Raw genomic sequence first — 15068 nt, 5'->3', positions numbered from 1 at the left:
CTGATGGCAGACTAGAGATCATGACAGCTGAGGAGAAAAAAAAAATCTCTGCAGGCTTCTAATCACTCTTCATTGTGCAGACAAAAAGAATGAAAAGTGAGGAAAGGGCTTTCAAAGCTCTGCCCTAGGGGAACAAAAGTGGAGACATGGATGTTTGCTTTGCACTGCTCACCTGGTGGATCTAAAATACAATGTGCATCAGGGCAATGATGTACATCTCTTACAAACAAATATTATCTCTGATGGTAAATACATAGAAAAATCAAGACATTCAGCCACTCAATTTCATCTCCTCTAGACTCTCTCCAGACTGCCAACTTATTGAAGTTCAGAGACCCAAACTAGGCATGATGCTGCCTTTGTCCTCTTATGAATACTTTGCAGTGGAGGACAACTGCACTGTACATCTTCAAAATGACATTTATTATATTTGTCAAAGAAAATTTGCCTTGATTCACTTGACTGTGGGGGGGGCTTTGATCTCACACCTGCTGTCATATGTAAGCATAAATTTGAGATAGGGGCTGTAAATATGGAACATTCATTATTTACATTTTTCTTAGTTTCAAACAAGTTTTTTATCTTTCAGGGGCCTGAAGAGATGCAGAGAATGCCCCTTTCCAAAATACGTAATAACTCTCCTTTATCAAGGAATAACTGAGTTATTCTCTGTTCTTCAAATACATGGTATCTAAAGTGGGACATAAGCACCTAGAGTCAGATTTTCAAAAGAATTCGTGTTTCAAGGGCTTGGCATCTCTGAACAAGGCCAGATTTTTCAAAGAGCTGGGATACAGAAAGGGATCAAGACTTCAGAAGAGCACAAAGGTCTGTGTAGCTATTGGGACGTGGTTAGTGTTAAAGCTTTTGTCACTTCAAGGAGAGCAGAATTAGGTCAACATAAAGGGTTCACTTACAATGGTTGGGGCAAACAGCTTTTGCCTGGCTCTGCCTTTGTTTATCCTTGAAAAAGTGGAAGGACAAAGCCAGACCTTGTGCTGGGCCTGCATCAATACACTGTGTCAATAGCAAAGCTGAACTGACCAAGTTTTAGCATCCTGGAAAATTTTTGCCACACCTGGGATGCCCTTGTTGCTCTTGATACCACCTTCCAAACATTGTATTTTTTTAGCAACACACCACAAGTCCTCCTTAGTGCTTGGCTTTGCTCATGCCCAGAGCTGGGAATGCCCTTGTTATGACTCCACAAACAAACTTTCATGAACAGGAATGCCTGTCGAGACCCAGCCACACTGCCACTCAAACATGGGCTGGAACCTGACACAGGATGTTGGGTCACTCCCTGCTTTACCTTCCTGATCCCATCGTGTTTCATCTCAATCACGTGGAGGGTGTAGTTGGTCCTGCGTCCTTTCTCGTTAAACTGAACGTTGCCAGACAATCCTTCAAAACGGACCTTAAATACATAAATATCAATGAAGACAGCAAATTGGTCAGCTTCTCATGCAGTGGTGATCCAGCAGCAGTGAGAGGGGAGGGGAAGAAGGGTGCTGAGTGCAGTCATTACTCTCAATTCCATGCAGGGGAGGCAGCACATCTGCCTGAAACTGGTTTGCCACTAAGGCTTGCTCTCTGCAGCATGCCTGGCCATGGGCACAGCCATCCTCTTAGCTCACTCTTTCATTTAAAAACCCTTTCTCTTAAAACTAAATGGTTTAAAACATAGCACAGCCTAAGAGCTAGATCGCCAATGTGAGCCCATCACCTCTTGGGATATGACAGTGAGCTAAATCAGCTCTGAACTCCTTGAGTTTGTGAGGTTTTGTATTTTCTAAACCTGACCTGGAGTCGGGATTTGGTAAAGAATTTGTCAGCCCAAATCAGGAACTGTAAATCAGGAGGAAATATGAAACCATGGCCACAGTTCCCAGCCATTATTTTTTTGTGGAGCAGAATCTATAAGTTATCAAGCAAATTTAATTACCTCTGCACCAGATTAATAAAATCTAACAATTTAATATTGACATTTGCATAGGAAACTCTGAACCGTAAATTTCCACAGAGCACTTCAGCTCTGCTAACACAGCCAAGATGAAATGATGCTCACATCACATCCCACATCCTGAACTTCCCTTGCTGCAAAAGTGCCCATCCTGAAATGGAGAAGGGCTCCTGACTGGAATCACATCCCTCTGTTGGAACCAGGCAGTGGGGACCAGGAAAATGGGAAAAAGAGTGCAGATTTGGGTTTCTATGGAGACCACCCAGAGAAGTGCTCTTTCTCTGCCTTTCCACTTGCTTTGGACAAACATCTTGTCCCTGTAACTGAAGTCTTCCCACATGCAAAACGAGGACAGGTATTTAACAGCCTTTTAAAATACCCTGAGATCCTCAGAATAAAGACCCATGGTGAAGAAATGAGGCTGTATCATTACAGAGGAAATCTGTTGTTAATCTGGTTAAGCCGTGTTTGTTTTCCTGCTGTTACAACAAAGGTTTGTCATGAAAATGAACATCTGCCAGCATTTTCTGAAGCTCTTTCAAACCAAGAGATATTCCTGGTGACATTTGGACAAACATGCTTTTCCCTTTTCACAAGACACAACATGCTCATAAAAAATAGATGTGCTGAAAAAGCACCATTGTCTTAAGCACTCCCAAGCCTGCTTTTTTTCATGTCTCCTTTGGTTTTCCTTTCAGGTTCTGACTGATTCTGAAGCTGAGGTCACAGGTGCTTGTGCTTTGTAGCTTGGTATGCACTAAAAAGCCATGTTTACAGCATCAATTCTTCTATCTGAGTGAATGAAATCTTAATTCTGTGATATCCACGTGGCACTGAAACGGCAAAAGGGATCTCTGCTATCTGTGCTGCAGGAGGCAGCACAACTTTTCTGCCATTCACATCCTCTGAAGGTAAATGCAAAATACAAAAAGGCAATGCAAAATACAAAAAGGCAATGCAAAATGAAAAAAATGCACTGCAAAATACAAAAATGCAGTGCAAAGTACAGCGAGGACTGACTTCAACAGGGCTAAGCACGACTCAAGTCAGCTGGAGACATTTAAGCACATTTGTGTGTAAGACACAGATGGGCATTTGGCTCTTTGCTGGGACATCTGGAGCAGAAGGATGATGTTGTGGCCTTCTGTTTTACAGGGTTAGTCAGCAGTTAGGGACTAGCTTTCTGCTTATTAGATGTGCTGACCACATAATGATAAAAAACTACTTTGTTTACAATTATCATAACCTTTTCAAAGTAAAATCAAAACCTTAGTGTAGTGGTTTTAAGCAGTATTTTGTGGGCCTTTTCCTGCACTAAAAGAAAAAAGGTAATTATCTTTAATAAAAACATACATTCTACTTTAACATGCCAGATTTCTGTTTTTTAAAAAAATGAAGAATGCTTCATATTTCTTTTCCTCTTTGTTCGTGCCATCCATGAATCCTTCTTAGGAGGATGCAGTGAGGTGGGGGTCAGTCTATTCCCCCAGAGAGAACAACAGGACAGGTGTAAATGACCCCAAGTTGTGTCAGGGCAGGTTGAGATTGGACATTAGGAAAAAGTTCTCCAAAAGGGTTGTCAAGCATTGGATGGGCTGTCCAGGGAGATAAGTGGTAGAGTCACCATTTCTGGAGGGGTTTAAAAGATGTGTGGATGTGGCAGTGCTGGGGACATGGTTTAGTGAACTTGGAAATGCTGGGATAATATTTGGACTTGATGATCTTAGATCTTCCAGCCTAAATGTTTTTATGATTCTGTGGTTCCTTCCCACACTAAACAGGAATAAGGCAATTTGGGAGCTTATTCCACACATTTGAATAGAAGAAAGTAGAGAAACCTTTTGCTTTTAAAAAGCTTATGAAATTTTAGGCATTAACAAATGGGAGGTGAAGAGAAAGCACACTGTGAACAGCTGTAAGAATTGCCTTAACTGCAAGTCTTTACAGAAAGGATAACTCAAATCTTCAATTTTATCATAAATTATTCTATTTCCACCTGCCTCTTTCTTGCTACATTACTAAATACTGGAAGATTATCAAATTCATACTTAAATTCTTTGCTAGGAGGCTTCTTGCCCTGCCTGTTTCAGTCTTTTATTTTGATCATCACAACTGAGCTGGTCAAACATTTTTAAAATTATTATTTTTCATCTGTAAAGAAGCAACTTTTGCAAATGGGTCTTTGTGTTCTTCACCCAAAGTCACTCCAGCTGAAAAATTAAGACTTTTGAAATTGTTTTAATGAAGATATAAGGAAACTTCAGAGGATATTTTCCAACACACACACACAAATTGTATTTTCTAGCTGTCTAATTTTGATATCTTATTCTCATAAATTCAATAAAGAAAAATGCTGGAGCAGCTATTGCTCATCAGAAGACTTCCAAGTATTTCATGTTTATTAGGTAACCTATCTCCCTAATGCATCAGGGAGGCTGATTTTATTATAAGGGCTTGGAGAAGCTGTGACAGTGATTTGCCCAAGGTCATGCAGAAAGTCAGTGACAGGCATGGGAACAAATTGAATCCAAGCAAGAAAATCAAATCAGATGCAAGATTTGGTTTTAAAGGAATTGTTGTTTACCAGTAAGCCAAAACCAAATCAAAACAAAATACTTGAGGAACTTTACATATTATACAAATGAACCACATCAATGTTTGGGGTTTTTTGCCTTCTTCACAGTGAAGGAAACAAGATGGAATAAGCTATATTTGGATAACACTGAACTAGCAGTATTTGCAAGGAATCCATCTATTTCTGTCAGGAAAAGAAAGAAAAGTGCTAGAAGTAAATGTCAGTCTTGAAATTTAATGAAATTTTAAAATATGCTGCCTTGGTAAGTCTTTGATAAGAGTGTATTATTTTTCTCTCTTGCTGTAAGTTTCACATTGTATTTTTGTTTATTCAAAAATCTAAATTTTATGCAGGAGGAAAAAAAGCAAGACTATCAGATTTGAGGAATAAACTATCTAAATGGCTGCTCTTAAGACTTTTATGAGCTCTCACAGTATGAAACAAGCTATAATCTGCACTTTGAGAACACTTTGGTGACAGCCAACACATAAGGCAAAATTCACATGCATTCATTAGCAGGCTGGAACCGAAGCTGAGTTCACAGAGAGTCAAATAATCTGCAGAAAATACAGTCTGAGCAGGTCTGTGCCTCAGGGAGGGGAACATAAAGATAGGGACCCTTGATTTTACGGGATAATATTTCAGCTTTAGAACAAAAACCGAAATCAGAACAGGAAAAGACACATCAGATGGTGCCAGTTTGCTGGATGCACCCCTGATCTTTTCAGACCTCTCTTCTCCAGAAGGATCAGCTCCTCCTCATCCCAAGGGATTTGTGTCATCAGCTCCTCCTCATCCCAAGGGATTTGTGTTGTTGCTTTCTCCTCATCCCAAGGGATTCGTGTTGTTGCTTCTGCTGCTGCCCACCCGTCCTGCCCCACCTCGGGCTGTGCCCAGCGTGCCCCCAGCGCACACACACCGCCCCCGAGCTGGTTACCAACCTGCTGCAGGGCTCTCTGGATGTCGATGCCCTGTCCCCAGGGCACGGCGGGGTTGGCGAGGCAGTCGCCGGCGTTGCCGCGGCGGGAGATGTCGATGCGCTGCCGCCGAAGGTTCTGGAAGGCCTCGGCCATCACCCGCACCCCGTCGTAGGTGAGCGCCGACGTGTACTGGGAACAGAGATGGCACTCAGGGTAACCTTCCAGGTGGCTTGCTCTGTTGCTGTTTTATTTTTACCTTTTTTTCCCCCTTTTACATGTTCCCTGTATTCTTAGCACGTGTATTTGTAGTTCTGCAGCCAATAATGTGAGTGGCTAATTTTCCTGGTAATTTTCCATAGCCTTTCCCCAGGCAAAAAACCAAAATGAATTCCAGAGCTCTAAGCCCCAAGAAGTACAAAGGCCCTGTGCTGTCTTGGTTCTTCCTGGAAACCAAGGTTGAGAAAAACTCTTCAAGATACACTTTATGGACAGAGCCCAGCTAATGCCAAGGGAAGGACAAAACAAAAACAAAACAAAACTTGAGCTGAGAAGAAATTACATCCTCACTTGACCTCCTAATTGGTGCTGTTTATCCATTATGTTAATTACCTAAAACCTATAAAAATTTATGCATCCCTGTGGGGATAGGCTTCTGTGGACATCTTTCCATAACTACCCTTGAAACCCTCCAAATAAAAATCCACTCTTATATCACCTCCTTACTAAAAGTATCTTGAGTTTCATTTCCAGGTTAAGAAAAAGGCAACACTGTCCTGACCTTCTGTCTATGAAGTTCAACAGCATCTTGCTCCCTGTAATCTCCACTGCTCTGTTGACTCCTAAAAGTTGGTTTTGGCTTTCACAGCTGGGAAGTGAAGGAGAAGCTCCTGATTTCACTCCCTGAAGAAGACTCAGCACTAAAAGTCCTTCCCCTGTTACCCAAGCATTTGTGTTTAATCAGAATCATTGACCTGAACTTTTAAGGAGCACATTATACTGTGTAAATGTGAGCTACATGAAATCAAGAAACAAGGGACTTTTTCTGGTCACAGAAAATTCCCTCTCAATTGGCAAAAATTCTACAAAACATGAGTTTATTCAAGCAGAAACTTGTACTGAAAGCAGTGTAAAACTCTTGGCAAGAACCATTAGTGTTAACTCTTTTTTCTGTGATCACCTACTGATTTAGTTGTTTTCAACTTTCTTAAACTAATCCCAAAGCTATCATTTCTATGGGAGATTGTTTGGCACAAATGTATTCATTTAAAAATATTAAACAGAAAAAAACAACCTCTCCAGTCACCCCTCAACAGCTTCAGGGCCTTCAGTGTTAGGAATTAAAATACTTTTTCACTCTGTTGTATGCACTGATTTGAAATTCTCAAAAAGAACATCTGGAAAGACTTTATTATCACTGGATGTCTTGTAAACAAGTCAAAGGTTAAGGACTTAAAGAGGCTTTTTGTTTTTTATATACTGAACATTATGAGATCTTTAACTCTTAGCTTGGAGGCGGTGAAAACTGGGAGAGCGAGTGAATACATTAAATTTTGTATTTCTTAGGAGGCAGTAACTGCTGCCTAGTAAAATTCAGATAATGTTAAGGCAAATGGAACAGATAATGTTCATAATTATACTGAGAGTTTCTCAAGTGAGAATAAAGAGCCATATGTGATCACAAAGAGGTGAGCATAACTTGAACTGAGCCAGATGGAACAAAATGAAATGTGGTTTTTTATACCACTTGCCTTTGGCCTCTTCCAGTCCACACGTGGATGCTCTCTGGCATCATTGTTCCTCCACTGTTGCATGATCCTGGCAGGAACAGTATCTGTGTAATTCACCAACTGGAAGCCAGTGACATTGGCTCCACTCTCTCTGAATTTGGTCAGGTCAATGTCCATGAATCCCTGGTACAGGAGAGAAACAGGAGAAGCTCATCAGAGGAAGACACATCTAGATGGGAAAGAGGAATCCTGCCTAGGTATGAATATGGCAGACAGCTCAGGAAAAATATTTTCCCTCTGGGAGGAAATATCCAACTCAGGAGAGGCACCAATTCTCCAGCTGTGGTGTGAATTTGCTTTTCTCATGGTTCTGAGCTGGCCATATCCTGCAGTTACCACCCAGGGAGACAAATAATAATGTTAGCAACAGCTCACTTGCAAGAAAGCTAGCAGAGTAATGGAAAAATGTATCCTGAATAATGGATGAAATGAACAAAATTTCTAAAATATATTAAAAAGTATTTGTCAACCAGCTCTAAATTTTATACAGAATTGTTCACCCAGCCCTAATTTTCATGGACTCAGTAACCACTGGATAGTCCACTTCTTTTCAAATCACAGTTTATAGGGATAACCAAATTCTGAACAATGAACTTCCAGCCGATCAGGAAGGAACTGGTTGGTCAGTTTCTTATTAGAAAAGCCAGTTTATAGAATTTGCACATTTGGGAGAAAGGAAGGTACTTTTCTAGACTTTAGATTACTAAAGAAATATATTTCTTTCATTTCCTTATTGTTCTTGTCCACTTCTGGCTCTCTGCATGTGATGAACACGTGTACAAATACACATGTGCATTGATCAGGGTGGCACTGCAGAATTAGTCACCCCCTTGAGTCAGAGGTGAAAAATTAATTAGAAACACACTGCAGTATGGAGGGAGGGTTGATTTCTTGGTGTCCCAGCTTTGATTGCAGCTCTGCAGCCCTGCTGCTGTGCAGAACTGCTTGCAGGGCTCCTTGCAGAGGTGCTGGGACAGGGGCTGTGCCCTCCTACTGTGCTGAGCTCTGCTGCTTTTTTCTTTAGGAACACAAGCACAAGAGAGGTACTCAATTATTCACACTGGCACCATCAGCAGCCTCAGTGCATGGGGGGAGATGAATGGGAGGACTGTCACAATGCCATCACCTGAGCAGCAGAAGGGCTGGCTGGAGCTCTGCCTTCCCCCTGCCCTGCTGCTGAGTGCTCTCTGCAGGCTCCTCCTCAGCCTGCCCCTGGGTTTCTCTGCCTTGCTTGTTCCCAGACTCACCACCACGGTGTGAGCTAAAAAAGCCGAGTTACATCATTTCCAGGAAAACACCAGTCGGGTTCCCAAAATGATGCTCTCTGTTCACAGGTTGAGAGAGATAATTAGCTGATCAGCTTCCAAAGTCAGGATGGAGCCATTAGATGGGAACTGTTTTGGGAACAAACCTTGCCAGGAAAAGACTAAATTGCCCTCTCACATAAGTGTCAGACTGAGGGAGTCATATGTGACTCAAAAATGACTTTAAAGACTTTCACATTTTTTCTTCCAGCATTTTGTAGGCAATTTGGCATCCACTTACAAGGCTGAGGATTGGATACTGGAGTACAGATGCTCTAAATAGATGGCTTGTTTTGCTTCAAAGTACAGTGATTTAGGTTAAAAGAAAAAAAGTGGTATTTTGTGCGTGCATACCCCTCAGAATGCTGGTTAAACCCACATCAATCTTGTTTGTAATTGCTGGCGTAGGGGTTTCAGAAAGCCAGAGCTGTGATTAATGAATAGGAAATGCAGCAGGATAATTGTCCCTGACATCTTAATGCATTTCAGGCCAAGTGGGTTTTGACACGCAGAGCTCCTAAGGTTCAGTAAGAGGGACCTCACAGGTTGCCAACTGGTTATTCATGGCTAGGACCAAATTACACTGACATTTTGCTCCTGGGAGCTACTCAGGGGAAAAAGATCTGTCAAAAGAAACTATCGCAGAGCAACTTGAAGTTTGTGCAAGCAGCTCCTCTTTGGGAGACCTACAAAGGCATGAAGAAAAGTCCAAGTTCACTGCAGAGTATGAGTAAGATGACTGTTGTGTTAAACCCCCTCAGAATGCAGATTTAAATAGGAAAAAAAAAAAAAGTTGTGACAGCAGGGATGAGACAGCAGTGGTTGAAACCACTGTATTTCACTGTTTTCCCCAAACAAAACCATTCTAAAACTGAAGCAAATATTCAACAATATTCATTGGGATTCACTGCATAAAATTTTTAATAGTCTGAATAAATAACAGAAATATTTCTTCCCGAAGATCGTACTAATTTTTCCCCACTGACTTTTGACATAATTCAGGTTCTTTAAAAAGCGTGGAGACAGAAGATTTTCCAATCATTTAAGGCAGTTGGGACCATAGAGGACATCATTAACCTTGAAGACATCTTTGCATTTTGGCTGCTATCAACGGCTGAAATAATTGTTTTCACCTGTTATCCCTCCTCCACATACTCCAGCACAAGGATATGATAGGAATGCTCCTAATTATAAAGGAATTTTAATCACCTCACTGAGATCTGCTCAGAGCAGGTGTGGGGAACATGAGAGCCAATGAACATGGAAATCCAGAGGTTAAATATTTTAGAAAATAATTCCCAGAGCAGGTGAGTTCTTGCTAGCAAGCATATAAACAAAAAGCCATCAAGAGTTATGCAGACTGGTTTTTGAAAATGCTTCTATTGACAAAGTGGCAGCAGGAATTCAACATGCTTATCTGTCCTTCTGGAATATCAGTCAGTGCTTGTAGGAATCAGGAGAACAAGAGAATTACAATATTTGCAACTAAAGAAATCATCAATCATCTGTCACTTTGTACTAACTATAGACACATACTGCAAAAAAGAAAAAAAAAGAGATATTTTATTTAGTTTTCAACTGGCTGTATATGGGAAACAGAAAATAAACTCTTAAAACTTGGCTAAGAAAAGACTGTAACCCATGACTAAGGGGCAGCAGCTGTGCTTTTGCAGTAATATGTTTAACATCAACCACTTTGGGAAAGAACTAGCCCAGAAATGCTTCCCTCTGTCATCCAATCCAGCACAGCAAGAAGTGAACAGTGCTGGAAGGATGCACTCCATGCTGCCCCATGGAGTGATCAAATGGTTTTAAAACTGTTTCTAAAATTTGCCAGGGAATACTGGAAAAAACCCACTTTGCAGCCTCGTCTGGAGTAAGTTCAGGGAAATGAGCTGATCCCCTGGAATTTGGCTGTGTGTGACTTTCTTCAAGCTCTTGACACCTGAAGCATTTGGGATGTGCCTGTTGGGCATGCAGGGATCAGCCTTCTCCTCCCTGCCCAGCACTGAAATCCCCCAGGGAGGAAGAGGAGGAATACGGGAACTCAGACTGCAGCCCCCTGGAAATGCAGGCACCCAGAGGCAGCCCAGAGCAGCAGGGCAGTGCCCAGGGTGGAGGTGCTCCAGGGGGGACAAGGCTCCTGCAGGCACAGCTGTCCCTGGGGACACCAAACCATCCATCAGCAGGATCAGCTGTCCCTTGGACTCAAACTCACTTCACAAAAGCACCTCAAAAGCAGACCAGAGGATGTGCCTTCCTGCCTTGCACATGCTGGAAGCCACCTGGCTCTCTCCAAATGCCATGGAATGAGCAGGCTGACAATAAACCACACAAATCTGGTCCCTTCACGCTGATGGGCTGAGGCAGCTCCCTCCTCCAGCCTGCTCTGACTCACAGCATCTGCAGCACTCTGCTCCAGCAGCAGCCAGGCTGGCTTCAAAGGAGGGAACTTGCTCTTTAGCCCATACCACGGGCTCCTCTCTGCATTAATGACCTCACAGAGCAATTATGTGCAGGGTGTTGCTGTGAGGAAATAATGTGGGCAGCTATTACGGACCTTTGTGGCTTCAAATAGAAAACAGTGCTGAGATGGGGTTTATCCTCCCTGTGCTTTCCTTGGTGCATCTGCTCTTTGTGCTGTTCTTAAACTGAAAGCACTTTTCAGCCAAAGGTTGTTTTACTGTCCCATTTACTGCCTTGGTTGCTGGGAGAGGCATCAGCAAGTCACACATTTATATTCCTCTCCACTGCTTGTGGGCTCAATCATCAAAGGAAATGCATAATGCAGGAAGACTGATGACTTGAAATGGGCCTCATGAATCCATCTTGATTAAGTGGTCCACAAAGGATCTGCCTTGAAAAGAAAGTCCCTCCAGAAATGAACCAGCTTCTAATTTATACCCTGGACACTGTGAGGAGCCAGAACACTGAGTGGGCAGCTGTCAGTGTAGGGAAAACCTCATCCCTCTGTCCACGACCCTTCTCAAATCTGGGGCTTCACTGACTTCCCTGCATCTCTCCTTTCACCGTCATGTTTCACTGCCCCACTGTCCTAAACCTCTGCCTCCTGATGACCCTTGGTGGCACAACTGCTTGTGGGACACCATCCCAGCCCATGGCAATGCTCCCACACCTCCAGATTCTCTTCGTCTTTCACTGAGCTCACATTAATTGCCGGCCCTTTCCCTGCCTCTTGTGATGCCTTTGAAGCTGCAGAAGCACAGGCTGAGCTCTGGGCAGGCTCAGCAGCTCAAAAACCACTCCACAGCCCAGCTGAAAACCTCCCTGCCTGTGCTCCAAGCCTCCTCCTTTCCTGGGATAAAGAACATTAGAGAGTCTCCTTGAAGACAGACACGTTCCTAAGAAACAGTGCTGTTTTCTCTCCTCCTGCTGCATCTTCTGAACTCTCCAGATCTCCCTCTGAGACTGGCAAACTCAGCTTTGAATGAGGAGAGGGGAAAACCACCCCTTTCTCTTGAATTGCCTGGAGAAGGCTTGTTGGCTGAAGCCCACAGAGCCCCCTGATCCCAGGGAGGAGTATTAGGTTTTTTAAGTCTTTTTCTCTCTGGAATGAAGAGACTTGAGTCTGCTTTATCTTTTCTTTAATAGGTTGCACACTGAAATACTCCTTTTCAAGCCAAAAGCATTTAAGCAATTCACCCTGAGCTTGGGTGGGTGCCACAGAAACCTGTGGCAGCATTGGGAAACTGGCCCAGCTCTATTTAAATGCATGACTTGCAATGCCAGACTACTTCCTTGTAGATTTTATGATTATAAGAAACTTTGCAAAGCAAAATTTTTGCTTCTGAATGGCTGTAGATCAGCTGAGTGAATACGAAGTGGCTCCTGTCATTCCAAGGTACACCAGTGACTTACTGCAGGGAGCAAGAAATGGAGTGTTTCCAGACAGAGCATCTCTAATACCCCAAATTATCTTCAAGCTTAACTTCTCCAGTGAAGCATCATTCCTCACTCCCATCACTTTGTATTAATAAGGAGGGTATGTCAAAAAAGAGCCCATCTGCTCCAGTCTCCTTCCTTCTGTGCCTTCCAATGGGAGAGGATTTCTCCTCTGCAGAGTTATTCACGTGTCAAATCCCATTGGGGCAGCAAAACCTGTGAGTCCTCCCTGGGACTTAGGAGTGAGTGAAAAAAGGAAAAAGAAAGATAGGAGAAGGGGGCACTATCAGACAGCTTCCCAGCCCTGCAGCTTGATCAGAGTGTTTTGTCCTGTCTGTAGTTACAACACCAGCCAAGTGAGGTGAGAATCAAGACTTTAAGCACAAGGAGTTGAACAGCAACTTTTTATTGGTGCAGCCCTGCAGATTTTTTATTTTTTGTGTTATTTGCCCAATCTTGCAGCTGCAGCACATCATGGATACAAATGACCATACACATCTTGTCAGAAGGCTCAGTCCAGACAGGGGAAGGGATGTTCTAGGTGGATGTTTGTGCATTAGAGAGCTTTCAGGGCATAAACTGATTTAAAGGTTTGGGAAATGTGCTGTGTAGTGGCAGATGCCATGAATTCAATCAAAGATATGATTAAGGGATGACCCGATCCCAGTTTACAAGGACCAAAACATCAGTAATGGAATATTTTGTCTAGCAAACAGAAGCATAAATCTGGTCGAGAAAGCTGAAGCTAAGCATGTTCTGACTAGAAAAGAGGACAAATGAAGTCACCATGAGGCAGATTCTATGGATTTACACATCACCACTTGCAGCTGAGCTGGGATAATGGATTAGGAGACTGCAAATGGCTGAGGAAACCTGTTAGTTTAACACCATTTTGCTGAAGTTTAAGTAAACATGTTTTTCCTTCCAATAGCTGTAATATAATCTGTCAGTTACTCACCTGATGCTCTGCTTTTTTTAAGCCACAGTAAGTCACTCATGTTTTTGAGCCCTCATTAACTGCTGCAAAAATCCTCCCAAGGTTGCTGTTCATATAATCCTGTGTGGGCAAGTTTTGTGTCAAACCAGATAATTTTCTTATACATGAGACACTCGAGTTCAAGCAAAATTTAATTCAGGGCACTGCTGTGTCTCTTAGTATCAGTAATTCAGATGAAATAATGTTATATGGGGTTCTTCTGCTTGATAATTTTTGAGTCAGGACAGAAAAGGTGTTTGGAAGTAAAATGCAGAATTTTCACTGATAGATTATATTGTCTTTCTCTGCATAGAAAATGAGTTTGCCTCATGAGCCTACTTGCACAAAACCTCTCAGGAAGCAAAAAGGTCTAACAGGCATAATTTCAGAACCCTAAAAGTGACTTAGGACAACTTTTTCAAATAGAAGAATATAAATTTTGCATCTTGAGATCTTGCCAGGATGAGAAGGAGATGCAGATCCTTCTGGAAACTCCACAAAACTGAGTTTCAAATCAGGGAGTGATTAACACCTGAGCATTGCTGCCCTTGTTTGTGCCACCACCAGCAGCACTTCAGGGGGCAGGAGACTCAAATAAACAGGGCAACTTTCGAGCTGATGGGAGACAGAACTACAACATTTTAGCTCCAGGCAAGCAGGGCATGGAGGCATGGCCATGCTGCCAGTGGCACAGGTCACACTGAGCTGGGGCAGTGCCACGGGTGTCACTGTGCTGGGGCAGGTACAGACCTTTCTTGGGCACCACAACCCTCCCCACACAGCCACAGCACGTGCTGCAGGTGTGCCTGTCCTGCCCTGCTTTAGGGGAGCTGCTCTCTGCCTGTGGATGGCAAATTTGGGATGGCAATTCCTCTTCCCTCTCTGCACCCAGTGTTGGTCTCACATTGCTGAGTCTCAGCCCTGCTGGTACAGAAGTTCTTCCTCCTGTTTTTCTGGTGCAAAAAAATCAAAGCTGCCCACCCAGTCCAGAGGGGAACTGGATAAACCCAGCAGATCTTGTCTGACTCCTGCAGGAGCCACTCTGCTGGCAAAGCTGCTGTGCTGGGGAAATGATGATGCAGAATGATTTTTGCTTTTTTTCTTTTATATGTTCTCTATTTTTTACACATGTCTTTGTAGCTCTGTGGCCCATTGTATCTGTGGCTAGTTTTCCCAGTACTTTTCCCTAGGCAGAAAGACAAAACACATTCCAAGACCCCAATCCCATCTTGGTTCTTTCTGGGTAGCAAGACTGAAAAACAGCTCTTTAAAACACATTTTCATAAACAAAGTTTAGTTTCCATCTGAGGGGGGAGGATTTAGAGAGGGTTGAACTGGGGAAAATTGCATTACTTCCTGTGCTCCTAATTGGTGATTTTTGTCAAATATGCTAATTTGCTAAACTTATAACATTGCATTCACCCCATGGGGTGGTGGACACTTTGTGAACATTTTTTCATATCTTCCTCTGGAGGCCTCTAATAAAGACTAACCTTTATATTACCTCCTATACTAATATTTTCTCAAAAGTGTGCTGTTTTATTTCTAGGTTCCTTAAGGCATCACTGGTTAGCCCCACCAGCACCACAACTGCCAGCAAAGGGAAACTGTCCACGGCCTCAGTGCTGACACAGGCTGAT

General features: G+C 42.8%; 1 protein-coding gene across 5 annotated transcripts in view; it reads right to left on the bottom strand.

The window, feature by feature from the left end:
• Window positions 1-15068, bottom strand: part of GRIA1 (glutamate ionotropic receptor AMPA type subunit 1) — a 120678-nt gene that overhangs the window by 38575 nt on the left and 67035 nt on the right. For all 5 annotated transcript variants that reach the window (XR_005626690.1, XM_039701327.1, XM_039701328.1 and 2 more), the window contains exons 6-8: window positions 7207-7368; window positions 5480-5647; window positions 1313-1417 (exon numbers count right to left, since the gene is read on the bottom strand). Coding sequence is in view for 4 of the 5 variants with exons in the window: in XM_039701327.1 (XP_039557261.1) it covers window positions 1313-1417; window positions 5480-5647; window positions 7207-7368 (435 nt within the window). In the remaining variant the exon portion in view is untranslated. The remainder of the gene's footprint in view (window positions 1-1312; window positions 1418-5479; window positions 5648-7206; window positions 7369-15068) is intronic.

The sequence above is a fragment of the Passer montanus genome, unplaced genomic scaffold, assembly GCF_014805655.1.
Source record: "Passer montanus isolate IOZ18808 unplaced genomic scaffold, ASM1480565v1 scaffold15, whole genome shotgun sequence".
NCBI classification, from domain to species: Eukaryota; Metazoa; Chordata; class Aves; order Passeriformes; family Passeridae; genus Passer; species Passer montanus.
The sequence above is the reverse complement of the archived record's forward strand: the minus strand, read 5'-3'. Positions and strand labels throughout refer to the sequence as shown.